A 15798-nucleotide genomic window follows, 5' to 3' on the forward strand; every position below is an offset into this window, starting at 1 on the left:
TCCCGTGCATACTTGCCAGATACCTCAAGAAAGGTCATGATGGCAGTATCCATATGGTATTGTTTATTCCAATCATGTGGTACTTATGAGGCCCACTTATTCTGAAAAGAGGAACTGCTATTTTTGCCTTATTTATCACAGCTGTTAGTTGCTACATAGAGCTCTCTTCATAGCTTCTCTTGCCTTGTTTGTGTTAGGAGTAATGCACTAGCACTTGTAACAAGTAACCCAAATAATAATAAATAAATAAATAACCTGAACTGGGGGCCTGGGGTGATAAGCAAAAAGGCAACCTATTCTTCCCTCCCTGATTCCTTCTTTAGTAACTATTTGTTAACATGTAGATTGTTTTTCTCAGGCTTTACTTCCTTCCTCCTCCTTCTAAGAGCCAGTGTTAACCTCATGACTCCACAATAGCCACATTGTCAGCTCTACACTGCATCAGCAGTGTCAGGGGGGGGCTGGAAATTCCTGGGTCTTTGGCAGGGAAGGAAAGTCCTTAGCCAGCAGTTGGGTTGTAAATCTGCCAGGCCTATCCAAAGCGTACTTGCCGAGTCAGAAGTCCAGAAGCGAGGTCAGTGGAGGTCCGGGATCAATTGCCAAGGAGGTCAGTCAAAGAGATGCTGCAGGGAAACTAGGTCTACACCAAGCCACACCTGACATTGCAGTCAGCAACAAGCTGCAGCCAAGGTGTGCCTTATAAAGAGCAGGATGGACAGCAGGTGTGAGCCCTCAGCGTTTGGGCCTTAAGGAGACAGGCCTGCCTCTCTTCTGCCTGACCTTCTGCTGTCTACGTTCTGCAGGTGAGGGGGGAGTATCCTGTTCACTGTCTGTGTCTGGCTGCAGGGCCTCTGCTGTCCCTGGGGTGCTCTGCAGCTGAGGGGCAGAAGGAGCTGGATTCTCAGGAGGCTCCTCCGTGTCTCCTGCTGCTCCTGGGTCTGCTGCTGTTACTCCCGAGTCATCCTCATCTGAGGAGTCCTCTGACGGGGCCATGACACACATGTATGTCTGTACTCAGAACAGTTTTATTTCCTAAGAGTATAGTAATAAACTTTAAATTTCTATATTCTTTGAACCAGCAGTCTAACCAGACTATTCATTTCTGTACTCTTCTATATATACCAAACTCCAGTACCTGGTTCACTCATTACAGTTTGCAGTGATCACCTATAATGATCACTGTCTGGACTGTTGCTGTTTATTGGGACAAATAATTACACTTCATATAGAAAAGGAAGATATGCAAGGATCAGTTGCTTTCTGTTTATTGTACCATGTAGATTTTATAATTCACTGTAAATTTCAGAAGAGGAGAAACCCAGGCCAGGGAGCACATCCCAGCAGCGCCTGGGAAGTGACCATCAATGGCCTTATAGAGAAAACTGTTCAGACAGCCCTTCCCCACCTTTCCTGGGGCTACTTAAGAAAGGCCTGTGTGTCCTGAGAGAAGGCAGAAGGCCTGGCCAGGGAGCATACTCCCATCAGCTCCTGAAGTGATGGACCTTCAGTCTCTTTGAGAGTACTCTCTTGCGCTATGTTGAATGCAATTGATTTGTTTTAGTATTTTAAATTTTTAAACTGTTTAAATTTTAAATGTTGGGTGTCTTGGCAGAAAGGCACTACAAGAAAAGCTATAAACAACCACAAATAGTTTAAATGTTATGCCAATTGTGATTTAGAGCAGGTGTTCACCAAACTGAGGTCCATGGACCACCAGTGGTCCTCCAGCTTCATTCAGGTGGTCCGCAGCGTGTCTTTGGATTTGCAGTTGAAGACAGGAGACAGCACTTCAGTCACATAAAAAAATTATACTGATTTTTGATTGTATGTTTACTGCTTCTTTTGTTTCTTATATAGTATTTAATTGTACTTAGAATTTAAATTGTAATAAATAAAATATAATATATAAGAAAGAGTCTGCTGATTATTTAGTCACCTTAATGATTATTTGATTTTTTCTTAAAAAAACACACCCTGTGTTTTATGTTTCAGCATTGTACAATGCCTTGACATTTTATAATATGGCAGTACAGAAATACTTTAAAATATATGAACCAATTAAAATATAATTTAAAAGAATACAGCATCTAGCACAGTGCTCTACAATTGTTATAACAACCAGCCAAGACCTTCAGCAATTTTCAACTGTTTCATGAGGAAATCCACTGGCTTAGAGAACAGTTTCAGTCAAATGTGGGCCTCTCTGTGGTGCAATCACAGCATCTCCCTAACAGATCGTTATTATTTTTTTAATTTATTTATTAAACTTATATCCCGCCCTTTCTCCCAGTAGGAGCCCAGGGTGGCAAACATAAACACTAAAAACACTCTAAAACACCATAAAAACAGACTTTAAACTATATTAAAACAAAACACCTTTAAATCACATTAAAAAAAAAAACTTTAAGAACATCTTAAAAGCAATTCCAGCACAAACACAGATTGGGAGAAGGTCTCTAAAAGGTTTGTTGAAAGAAGGTCTTCTTTAAAATTAGGACCATCAGATGCTGCCTTATACTGAGTCAGACCATTGGTCCATTCAGACAGGATTCTCTCCTATCCCTGCCTGGAGATGGAAGCAATTGAGCCTGGGACCTTCTGCATCCAAGGCAAATGTTCTGCCACTAAGTTATGGCCGTTCCCTGTGGTTCACATCATGGCTGGTCCCCTTCATGCAACATCACTCCTCCAGCTCAGAAAAAAGGACTAATATAAGTGTCTGCCCAGCATTAGAAATGGCTATCAACATATTTTGACACATTTTTGACATGGTGGTATGGGAAGAAAATTGGCTTATTGTGCATGTCTGGTCCCTGCATCCCACATTAACCTCTAGTAATATTTCCAGATATTGCCCTTGCATACGATGTGCTTGATCTCTGCATTTTTGCTAATAAAGACATTGAGGAGTCTACAGTTATAGTCACCAAAGGAATCAAGAATTAAGTTATGGCAACCAGCAGGGGAAGCTTACACAGGAAGTTGCCTTAGACTATGTCAGACTAATTAATCCATCTAGCTCAGTGCTGACTACACTGACTGGCAGAGGCTCTCCAGAGTTTCTGGCAGAAGTATCTCCCAGGCCTACCTGGAGATGCCGGGGATTGGAACTAGGATGTTCTGCATGCAAGGCAGACATTCTATCACCAAGCTATGGCCCTTCCACTATATTCCACCACAAGAGCAAAATATTTATTTATTTATTTGATTTATATTATGCCAAAATAATGGTAAAACACAGGGAGGCCCCTGAAAGCCTCTTTCTAAATGGTACTAGACTGTACCACACTGGGATGCAACATCAGTGTCACTGTTCTGAGGGTTGGAGACGTTCCAAATACACACAAATCCTGCCCAGTGTTCACCCTCATAAAATCCAACTTGCCAGGCAAGAAGGATGCCCTCGCAAGGACTCTGTGGAGCACAAAGCAAGGAAGCTAGGACCTACTGGCAACTACACATATCTATATTTACTTACAAGCTTCCCGGAGCTTTTCCTTGTCATAATGCAGTCCCTCGTAATCTTGTAAACTAATTCTGTTCACTCTGATCCGCAGGCGCTCCGGAACCGCATGGGGACTACAAGGAAAGACAAGAGAAAGTAATGCAGGGCCAAAGCTAGCATAGGTTTCCAAAAGAGAGAAATCTGATTTTCCCAGAATGAGGAGGAATGGGAGAGGAAGAACAGAAACCTTATCAAAACCAAAGCCCCACAGGCACTGGCCTGCCAATCTCAAAAGACAAGCTGCCTGCAAATAAAACAGCTCGCCATTTGATTCAGTGGAATGATATGTCCTTGAAGATCACAGGGGTCAACAAGTCCTTTTAAAGCACAGCCAGAAACGTTTCCATTATCAATTTGGTATACAGAAGCTTGCTGCTGTTTCTGTTATAAATTTGATATGTGCCTGCCTGTAAGACCTCCTGCAGAGGGCCTTCTCTAGGTGCCCCCGCTGTGTGAAGTGGCTCAGATGGCTACCAGAGAGAGAGGCCCTTCTCTGTGGTAGAGCTCCAGATCTAAAAAGTTCTCCCGAGAGAGGTTCGCCCGGTGCCTATGTGATTTTTTCTGCACCAGCCAGGCAAAACACTTTTTATTTTCCCAAGCTTTTCAGCAACAATTTTAATCTTGCTGACTTTTCTTATCTTGATTTTATATTTTAGTCATTTTATTGTATTTTTTAAAAAAAATGTAAACAGCCCTGGGAATATAATTTAAGGATGGTATAAAAGTACGCTAAATGAAGGAATGAATGGAAACACTAATACCGTGTCTGAGGTTTTAGCAGCCAGAAAGCCTAGCAACCCCCAGCTGCCCCCACACAAGCAAAGATGACTCATAAGACTAGCAGACTGGAATAAGGTTATATTTATTAAAATATAACAACTTGGAAGAACTGCAGAACAAATCAAACAAATTAACCAAATTCAGAAGCCCAGGCAGGTGAAGATTTTAGCTAATCCTGGTAGGGAATCATCTCTCCAGACCCTGGGCATGCGATATAGCGGCAGGCTGTGGCTCCCCAGCAAAAGGATGGTGAGGAATTTACTCCCTCCTCACTAGGTGAGCCTTAGATATGAAAACAACATGCGCAGCCAGGCCCCACTATTCAGCGTTCACTTAAAATGTGCATGTCAGGCCTAAAGAGCATCCCTCCTAAGACCCAACAGATGCAAATACATCGGCAGATCCTTGAAGAATGCCCTTAACCCAATCATGCCTCAGTCTACCTATGATTTTCTCCCCACTTACCCAGACTCAATGCTCTAAAGAACAACCAACCAAACCACATCACCCCCCAACAGCCAATCTAATTCTTCCCTGGCAGTCTGAAGCAGATGAAAACAGGAGGAACCCTAAGGCTGATCAGGGAATTCCTCCCAAACAAAATTCTACTTAGCCCCTTCAACAGGCAACTAGCTGAGCTCACACTGCATAAAGGCAGAGCACGGCAAAATCACAAGGAGGAAGAGCTAGGGGAGGAGCCCCTCTTCTGATTGGCCAGTTGGCCCATCATATGGCTCTCTCCACAACCCTTCCCTTTGGGAGTGAACCTCCTGAGTCCTCTTTGAGGAAGGGAAGGGAGCGAACATGCCTTTACTAGAAGTGTGGGAACAATATACTCTGAGCTAGAGATGGGTGAAAATTTCAATTTAGTTTGCATTTCAAGCAGAATTTATCAAATTTGCAATTTCCTAACCAATATGAGAATCTAAACACAGCCATCCGTCGAAATTGGCATTTATTAGAATTTTGGGATGCAGTTCACCAACTAAACAACATTTACAAAAATGTATATATTAGGGGAAAGTGTGCATAAAAATGAATACATGAATGAAAATAGCATGCAAAAAGCCATGAAATGATGAGTAAGAGCTTGCAGAAATGTGTACTTTTGTCAAAAGTGCCTGCAAAAATGTATTTATTTGGAGAAATTCGCAGTAAAATGGCAAATTTTCATGAGGATTTTTTTAAAAAAAATTCAGATTGCTGTACAAATGTAGAGAGCTAAATTTAATATTGAAAAATGAGAAACTGAAAGAACCAAAACAGACAGATCTTTCCATCCCTACTCTGAGCCAGCATAAATGAGTGCTGCTTGAACATTTCTGTATTAAGATGCCACTTTACTCTTGCAAGCACCTCTTCTTTGCAGTTTATCACAGAAAACATGATTCAGTTTCTCTAGACAAAGCAACAAGTGTATCTTGAACTCCATGTCCTTTAGGAAATATTCTGGATTTGCTATTGCACAAAAAGACATCCAGAATAACCGGTTCATCCCAATCCAGAATCTTTCAAAGCAAACAGCACATGCATTCCCATTAATGATGCAACAAACAGTTTAATAAGAAATGTATATGATAAATAGAAACAGTAGTATAGTGGCAAATTCAGAAGTGCAGGGTCCCTACATGTTAGTCGTAGCTATGCCCCGCACCCTTTTTTGCTGCAGGGTTGGGAATGAGATCCTTGTTAATGCCTTCCCCCACAACAGACATCCCTAGAAGCCAATAAACATGAAAGGGGGGAGTGTTAGCTACTGAGAAGACTTCTCAGTGGCTAACTCTTCTTTTACTCTGATTGGCTCCAATCAGCAGGAAAGGTCAAGGAAGCATATTAGAAGATTCTTCTCAGTGCCTAAGACATTCCCCTTTCATGTTGATTGGCTCACAGGATGCTGGAGACATAGGGACCCTGCTGGGACCATGCTCCCAAAAAAGCAAAGGGTCTAAGACCCTACCCCCAAGACCCTGGATTACTACACCCCTGAATAGAAGTCAAATCAATGTTAATTCTAGGTTCTGGAGGGCCCTTAGGATAGTGCCTTAGAAGGAGTTAATTGTTACCTATATGACCAACAAGCTGTGGGAGTATCTGATGCCAAATTGATCACACAGCTGATTTAACTTTTGATTGAAAAATTGGCTATAAAAACTTTGGATCCAAACAGTTGCCCTTACTCATGGCTTCTTTATATGATTTATTCATCATTCACTGGAATTGGACTGTAAACGTGTTAAATACTTTATGATTGGATTGGCTTTATATTAAATGATTAGCTGTATCATTTTTATAATTTAGATTTTTTTAATCTTTATACATAGGATTTATAGCATCCTACATTTGTCTGTGATATATGTTGTTTCCAATTTGAAAAGATTTTTTTTATTTAAAAGCCTAGGTGAGTGCCATTATATATTATATATATCGGTATTTTTATGTTAGATTTTATGCATTTGGCTGCTGAAGAAGGCAGGTTGTCAAAATGCCGGCCAAAACAGTAAAATAACACTTTTTGAAATATGCATTTGTCTCATTAACTGGTGATATAAATGTCTTTGGAATAAGTATTTTAAGTTTGCTTTTATTGTTTGATATATTAAAATTCTTATATTTGTGTATTATTTATCAACTCTTTTTTTCTGTTGCATTTTGTTAAGGATAAGGAACTTTGCTGTGTTTTGGTTGGGCTCTTGGGCAAGACATTCTCCATGGGCTCCCCTCCCTGGCTGTGGACACACCGTACGTTTAAAGCATATGACTTCTCCCAAAGAATGCTGGGAACTGTATTTTACCCCTCACAGAACTACAATTCCCAGCACCCTTAAACTACACTTTCCAAGATTCTTTGGGGGAAGTCATGTGCTTCAAATGTATGGTGTGTACAGAGTTTACCTCCTACTGCCAGCAGGCCCAAGAGGTTCTTGCCAACATCTGACCACAGTGACCCTAAGTAACTTTTCCATTCATTTCAATGGGTCTACTACTTGGTATATCACCCAGTGATGCAAATAGGTAATTTTAGATTCTGGGCAATGACTTCATGGGGGTGTTTTTAGACGGTAATGTGCATTACTTTGCTCACTTCAAAATGTGCTGCATTTCGGGACTTATCCTGCTGAGTGGGGTTCTAGACTTCTGCCCCAAAGTCCTGCCATGATGGCAACACTGCATATGAGACAGAGGAGTGTTTCTCAGGACACCAGCTGGACCCAGAGAAAGCAAAGTATGCTATATAGCTATTTTCCTTGCCTTCTCAACAAAAGTAATGCCAGCTGTTGGAAGCAGAAAGCCAGTCACCAGTTTCCAAATGTCTTCTTGATGGGATTCAATTAAGGGGGGGTAAACACAAGTTTTATACAACCAGCTTCAACTACTACAACGGCAGCAGCATTTTGCCTTCAAAAAGTAAACTTATCCCATATGAATTATTGCATCAGTATCCCTTAGCTTAAAATAAAGCAAACCTTTTGGACCTAAGATGGCATGTTTCCATTGACCTTCTTCCACTAAAGTCTCCCAAGAAGGCAATTAGCAAATATATCTGAGGAAGCTGAATTTATACCTTGACTGATTGCTATAAACAGGTCTGTCACCTCTGGACAGATTTTTAAAACTCAAGAAAGAACTTGAGAATGAACTCCTTATTAAAGGAGCACCTTAAGGCAAAGACTGTCTTGCCTTGGAAGTGACAGGAAGTAACACACTTGGTGACTACTTAAGGTAAAGACCATGAACTGGAAAAGGTATAATTTTCTTCTTTTTGTTCATTGCAAGCATTTCATTAGGAGTACAACAACACATTTCCAAGCTTTAAAGATTATGCTACAGTTTTAAAGAACTGTAAATAGTGAAGCATACCAGCCAACATAATTGTGGTTTTTGCATTGCTTTGAACAGACAATAATTCTCTAGAGCTAAATAGCAGTAGTTCTGCCGACCAGGTGCCCTCAGATGTCAAAAACTGTGGATATGCAAGGCAAGCTGTCATGATATGTCTGAGAGAGAGCTGCACCCATAACTTCCAGAGCAGCTTCAGGGGACAGCTGTCTACTTTAACTGGTGTTCGGACATCTCATCTAACAGAGTAGATGTACCTGCTTTTTTTTGTAGGTAGGCCTGGAGACTCAGCACAGGGGACGGAGAAGAAAGCAGCATTCAAGTAACAGCAGGACAAATGCAAGTTGATTTGGCCCCTTCCCTGACACAGACATTTACTTAACATTCAAAAAGCAGGTGGCTGAGAAATTAAGATCAATATAATGGGTGATGCCATTGCTTTCTAAAGTTTTTTGGGGGGGAATCAGGGTTTCTGAAATTAAATATTGACAAGGGTTTTGCAAAATTATATGGGTTACTTTTTTAATTTGCTTGCAATGATCTACAGTTGTTGCTTTTGGTAGCTTTTGTGTGGTTTAGCATTAGATTGTACAAAATAAGATAAAATATAAAACGCTGTCCTCCTTGGGCATTCTTTATATGGAAAGTTGGTTGGAAAATGTTATAAAAATATGATTTCGAGCAAGGAGCAGATAACAAAATGAACCATGTTCTTAGGCTTCAACCAGTCCAAGCATTTAATTGAATGCTCTGTGTTTGAAGAAAGGATATATATTTCAGCAACTTTACAGCTAAAAACAAATAGACTGACAGACTTGAAAACTAACAGGCACAGAAGAAAATAAGAAATGGCAGCAATGTTGCAGAAATTGTCACTCTTTTCCCTTCCATAGTCACCACTATCTAGATATGATGGGATAAGGGCAACACAACATAAATGAGCATCTGATTATTTTGAGTTTTGAATGCCGCCTAGACCATCTAGATAACTTATTGTGATTGTTATTCCCAAAGAAAGAAGGCCAGAGGAAACTTGCAGAACATCTCAGTCACAAATTTGAATTTAATTTTGCAACTGTATTTTTAGGAAAAAGTTGTCTGAAATAATCATGAAGAATTAATTTCTGATAGCTTCCAGCACTCCTGACAGAGGGGTGGGAGAAGACCACAGGTGGCTCCTGTCTTCATTTCATACAGGTGGTGCAGGGGGGATGGGAGGAAATCCAAAACATATGAAGCAATGGAAGGACAAGGAGGAAAAAGCCCTTTGCAAACGATCAGTTCTATCCTCTGGAAAAGGGAAAAAGCGGCAGGGACAGAGAGAGAGAAATGCTAATTTATATACTGCTTAGAAATACGAATGATTAAGTGGTATATAAATGCCTCAGTGAATGAATGAAATCCATACTATACATTTAAAGCACATGGCTTCCCCCAAAGAATCCTGGGAATTGTAGTTACCCCCTCACAGAGCTATAAATCTTGTGTGTTTTGAACTCTTTGGACACTTTTTGTAGAGTAGCCATTTCATTTTGTATTCAAGTTGAGTGAAGATTTTCTGCAGTCCCTTTTAGCCTTATCTACATCCTTTAGAAAATTGCTGGGAATTACAGGTGGGAAGGGTGCCGTTGCACTCAGGTGCTGCTTGTGGACTTCCCATAAGTATCTGGTGGGCCACTGTGAGGACAGGATGCTGAGCAATGCTGGGCCTTTGGCCCAGTTCGGCAGGATTCTTCTCATGTTCTTATGTCCACCACTCTTGGACAAACAAATCTAGCGACAGTGGCATCTGGTTAGCCAGTGTGAGAACAGAATGCTGGACTAGATGGGCCATTGGCCTAGTGCAGTAGGCTCTTAGGTTCTTATGTTAGAGGGTACATTTAGGAGGAGTTGCAGGTGTGCAGTTCACTGTCGACTTTCTTATTTCTCCATCTTAAATTACAAATCAATCTGGTCATTGCTGTCCCTGCTGTAATCAATCATGGCCTTGACCTGTGAACAAAATGAGCACACCCTGTTTAATACATCCTATTGTTCCTTAGAAGGAATTTTGTCAGGAAAATTGTAAATCAAAGTCTTCCTTTTACATTTCTTATTCCAGGGTGTGGCTTCTTCTGATGTTGCTCGTTTCATTCTCCTGAATCAATTTGTTCATGAGATCTCATAATGAACAAAATTCCTGGGTTTGCTTTCATCAAAATATTTTTAAATACTGCCCTGTTCACTTTTGAGTAAGGGTTTCTTTTAATGGGGGGAAAACTGCACAAAACTTGCTTGCTTTACCTTTTTGTATGCTGTACAACAGGGGTTCCCAACCTGCAGTCCATGGACTGTCATTAGTCCGCAAACTGCCTTCAGGTGGTCTGCAGCACGTCTGTGGATTTGTGTTTGAAGATGGGAGATGGCACATCCATTGCATTGAGTATTCATATTGATTTTAACTATTTTATTGCTTCTTTCATTTCTTATATTTTATTGTATTGCATTACAATTTGAATTATATGGAATTATAATGGCTGCAACAGTCAGAAAAGTCACTAAATGGTCCACCAAGACCCTCAGCAATTTTCAAATAGTCTATGGGTTTGGTTTTGAACTGTAAGACACTCTAAGAATCCAATCCTCTTGGATTGAAGAGTTGGGTGAAGTCATAGAAATGAATGCATAACACACACATGGACAAAAGCAAAAAAAATGGCTAACCCCTCTTCATGCAATGGAACCAAACTACTCCACAATTTACACCTGCATTGTGAAAGATGCATAAAGTTCACAGTGTAAGAAATAAATCTTTTAGTGTGGCAATACCTATTCTCTGTCTGTTGATATTAAGCAGGCAGTTTCATTGCATTGCTTTTGATGCCTACTAACAGCGTTTGTTTGTTTGAGGCAAGGCTACGTAGATATGTGAGTTTAGTATGTATATCTGTTGATTTTATCAATACTTGGATCATTTTATTGCACCCTGATTTAAAGTCTTTTTTGTTATTTAATACTTTTTTATATAAACCTCTTAGATTTTAAAAAAATGATTATTTAGCAATATATATATCTTGTTAAATAAATAAATTTGCAGAATGACCTTTGCTCCCAATTTAAGGGAAGATTACTTAATTCCCAAGGCATACAAGCCAGGAATCCCATCCAAGGAAAGAGAGATTCCAACCCACAAACGGTTCCAGGTTCCAATCTGATCAATGGAAATGTGACATCTCTGTAACTGAAAAGCATTATTCTTTAGGATCTCTATTATTATTATTATTATTATTTTATTAGAAGAAAAAAAACAAGTTGAACAATGTTATTATTTATTTTTATTTAACAAAATGTATATACTGCTTGATTATAAACAGAACCTCTAAACAGTTTACAAAAACTAAAACATTAAAATTGTCAGTAAAGACAAAGATAAACACAGATATTTTTAAACAATTCAAAATATAATTAAAATCTTTAGTTAAGCTAAAAACAGATTAAAACACATCAATTTCTACGAGTCTGGATAGGCTTGCCTGAACAAAGATGTTTTTTGCAGGCAACGAGAGAGTACAGTGAAGGTGCTTGCCTGATGTCAATAGTGCTGCCACACTAAAAGACCAATTTCTTACAAGTGCAGAACAAGGATTATGTGGCGCCTGTAACAGTGCCAATTCCACAGGTCAAAGCAGTCAATTTGGCATATATGAGGTAAGGTAGTTCCGCAAGTAAACTGGTCCCAAGCTGTTAAGGGCTTTATACAGTAATACTAACACCTTGAACTTGGCTCAGCAACAAATTGGCAACCGGTGCAGTGCAGATATCTGAGCAAAGGTGTTATATGCTGATAGGGTTCCAGGCCCCTGTCAGCAACCATACTGCAGCATTCTGCATTAACTGCAGATTCCAGATCAAGTGCAAGGGAAGCCCCACATATAAAAAGCTACTTATGTTTTACCCCTTGTTCTGTAGGTTTACCCTGAGACTAGAAAGCTCCAGGAGAATAAAGCAGCTATGTATTTGTATAGGAGGTTCTGTTTCATTGCCTCCTAAGGAACATGTGCATAGCAAAAGTGATACTCATTTGTATTAGGCAGTGCTAATGACACTGAACGCTGTTGGAATTCTCGCTTGTATGCCAAGGACCCTGCTAAAGTGTTGGATTTTCAAAGTGGTAGAATGATAAATTCTCAGCAGCTTGTTTCTTTTCCTCAATAAGTTTCTGCCCAGCATGAAACCCAGACAATGTATGTATTCTGGCTGTCAGCATCAGTAACTGATGAGCCAAATGCAACTCCTGCACAAAATGAGTTTGAACACAAGCAAAATTGTGAACTCTAAAAAGTCTCCCCAATCACATTTTTTCCATGCCATTTGAGATTTCATTTATGTATCCTTTTCCATCTGTGTGATAACACTTCTCATTAGTAGCAATTCCCAAGGCAATTTACAAATAAGAACAAAAATATACCAGCAAAAAAATTTACGAACTGAACTTAACAAATAAACTACCAAAGACAGAACCAAGTTTTGACCTGACTTTGAAAGGAAAATAAAGACAGAGGCATAGAAATCTCTCAAGGAAGGGGTAGTCCAAAATATTGGGGTTGCAACAGAAAAGGCCCTGCTTCATGGTCTTTTAGCAGGTTCTTGTTAGTGGATCTTAACTGCTGTGGGGGAAGGTATGTGTCGAGCGGATCAGAATCCAAGCCATTTAAGTCTCTAATTAAGCTGGGCCTTGAAACAGAGCAGTAGCTGATACAGTTCTTTTCAAACAGGAGTAATACATGAAAAACAGCTCAAACCACATCTTGTGTAGAGTCCTATAACCGTCTCTGAGCAAAGCCCTCAAAGGGAGAGACAAGGTCAGAGGTGGAGTTCTCAGGTCCAGAGGGCAAATGCAGCCCTCCAGGGCTCTCTGCCTGGCCCTTAGGACTTTCCTAAGCCATGACCTCTTTCTAGGCCACACCTCTCACCAGCCTGCTCAACCCCACCACCCTCGAGGGCTTAACTGTGATAAAGCCTCTTGCTTCCCCCAATGGAGGGAGGATGAAGAAATGAAGGCTGCGCACTGGGCTTGGCCAAAGCCAGGATTCTAAACCAAATTGGACCAGCATCCGGGCTTCAGCCATGTAGGGTCAAGACAAACCCGGCTCACCCTGAGTCGGGTCACCTGGAGCAATCTGGAGCTGTCAGGGTGTTGAGTGGGAAGGAAGGCTGCAGGGGGCGGCTTTGGCAGTATGTTCCCTGCAGGGAATGTGCTGGGGAAGCGGACCCCAGCCAGTGAGAAGATGCTTCAATCCGGCGGGCTGCTGTGTGCTCCTTCACAAGTACCTTCCCTCCCAGGAGCGAATTCCCCTGCTCTCAATTGGGGGGGCAGCATATCCTTCTTACCCCTTTCCCTTCCCAACCATATTTAGCCCCACCCCATCCCCAGATTGGTTTGTGTCCAGATCCAGGCAGGATGGGTTTGAGAATCTACCTGGATCAGGTTTGCATTGTGCCTCTGGCACCTCCCAGCACTAGCAGGCTGCCCCCACCCCCAAAAGGTTGCCCATGAGGGAATGTGGACCTTGGGCTGAAAACAGTTTCCCAGCCCTGGACAAAAGGGCTGGAAGTTACATAGGAAGCTGCCTGATACTGAGTTAGGCCCATTGGCTAGCTCAGCCTTGTCTACAGTGATTGGCAGCAGCTTTCCAGGGTTTCAGGAAGAGGAAATTCCTAGTGTTACCCAGAGATGTTAGGAATTGAACCTGGGACCTTCTCCATGCAAAGCAGATGTTCTACCACATCTGGTGATGTGTCCAGCTGTGGATAGAGTTGTTTCAAAAAGCAGCAAGAGAAAACAAACTTGCTGCTTTTGAAACAACTAGCATGCATGTAGCCAGAGTTGGGGACTGCAGAGTCTCCAGCTAAGGGGCCAGACCAGGTTCTGGGCTCTGAGGTGTCTGCTGAAGATCAGGAAGCCACTAGTGCTGACAGACAGGAGCTCACATGGTAACCTCCCATAAGGCTACAGCCAGGACCCTCAAGGGCAACATTCATTGTCTCAGAGAAACCAAATGCATCCCATAGTACCTCACCAGTCCAACAGTGCAGGGAACACTCCAGGTATAAGATTATGGAATGGAGGAAGGGTGCCCATCTTCAGATCTGAGAATAGGCCCTTTAAGAATCTGAAGGTATCCACAAGGAGGTAAAGTCTGGGAAAGGAAGCCTGGGGGCAGAGGCGTAAAAAGATTCAGGTTGCTCTCAACCTTTGCCAGAGCAAGCAGCTCACTTGGAGCTATCCATGGACTTGCAGCTTCTAATCTGCTCTGGGATCTGGAATCAGACCAGGACAGTACAGGAAAGACAGGCCACCCATTCCCTGCCACAGGTCCATGAGATGGAGTTGGTGAAATGAAGCAGATTATAAAGTAGTCAATTTGTAAGCACCTTGAAAGCAATGCAGTGATTACTAGGAGCCAACATGGATTTATGAAGAACAAATCCTGCCAAACTAATCTCATCTCATTTTTTGATCGGGTAACCTCCCTTGTAGACTGTGGGAATGCTGTGGACATAATATATCTCGACTTCAGCAAAGCTTTTGACAAAGTGCCCCATGATATTCTGATTAGCAAGCTAGCTAAATGTGGGCTGGATGAAACAACTATCAGATGGATCCACAGTTGGCTTCAGAATCATACTCAAAGTGTGCTTATCAATGGTTCCTTCTCAAACTAGGTGGAAGTAACGAGTGGGGCAGCACAGGGCTCAGTCCTGGGCCCAGTGCTCTTTAACATTTTTATTAATGACTTGGATGAGGAGGTACAAAGCATGCTTATCAAATTGGCAGATGATACAAAATTGGGGGGCATAGCTAATACCGTGGAAGACAGAAAGAAAATTCAAAGGGACCTTGATAGGCTGGAGCATTGGGCTGAAAACAAAAGAATGAAATTCAATAGGGATAAATGCAAAGCTCTACACTTAGGAAGAAGAAACCGAATGCACAGTTATAAGATGGGGGATACTTGGCTCAGCAGTATGACATGTGAGAAGGATCTTGGAATTGTTGTTGATCACAAGCTGAATATGAGCCAAGAGTGTGATGTGGCTGCAAAAAAAGGCAAATGCTATATTAGGCTGCATTAACAGAAGTATAGTTTCCAAATTGCGTGAAGTACTAGTTCCCCTCTATTCAGCACTGGTTAGGCCTCATCTTGAATACTGCGTCCAGTTCTGGTCTCCGCACTTCAAGAAGGATGCAGACAAACTGGAACAGTTCAGAGGAGGGCAACAAGGATGATCAGGGGACTGGAAACAAAGCCATATGAGGAGAGACTGAAAGAACTGGGCATGTTTAACCTGAAGAAGAGAAGACTGAGGGGAGATATGATAGCACTCTTCAAGTACATGAAAGGTTGTCACATAGAGGAGGGCCAGGATCTCTTCTCGATCGTCCCAGAGTACAGGACACGGAATAATGGGCTCAAGTTGCAGGAAGCCAGATTTTGGCTGGACATCAGGAAAAACTTCCTAACTGTTAGAGCCATACGACAATGGAACCAATTACTTAGAGAGGTAGTGGGCTCTCCGACACCAGAGGCATTCAAGAGGCAGCTGGACAACCATCTGTCAGGAATGCTTTGATTTGGATTCCTGCATTGAGCAGGGGGTTGGACTTGATGGCCTTGTAGGCCCCTTCCAACTCT

General features: G+C 41.6%; 1 protein-coding gene across 3 annotated transcripts in view; it reads right to left on the reverse strand.

Annotated features, from left to right (window-relative positions):
- DGKI (diacylglycerol kinase iota) overlaps window positions 1-15798 on the reverse strand; it is a 260829-nt gene that overhangs the window by 106610 nt on the left and 138421 nt on the right. For all 3 annotated transcript variants that reach the window (XM_061638752.1, XM_061638750.1, XM_061638751.1), the window contains one exon: window positions 3479-3579. In XM_061638752.1, coding sequence (XP_061494736.1) covers window positions 3479-3579 — 101 coding nt within the window. The remainder of the gene's footprint in view (window positions 1-3478; window positions 3580-15798) is intronic.

Source organism: Rhineura floridana, chromosome 8 (assembly GCF_030035675.1).
Source record: "Rhineura floridana isolate rRhiFlo1 chromosome 8, rRhiFlo1.hap2, whole genome shotgun sequence".
Lineage (NCBI taxonomy): Eukaryota > Metazoa > Chordata > Lepidosauria > Squamata > Rhineuridae > Rhineura > Rhineura floridana.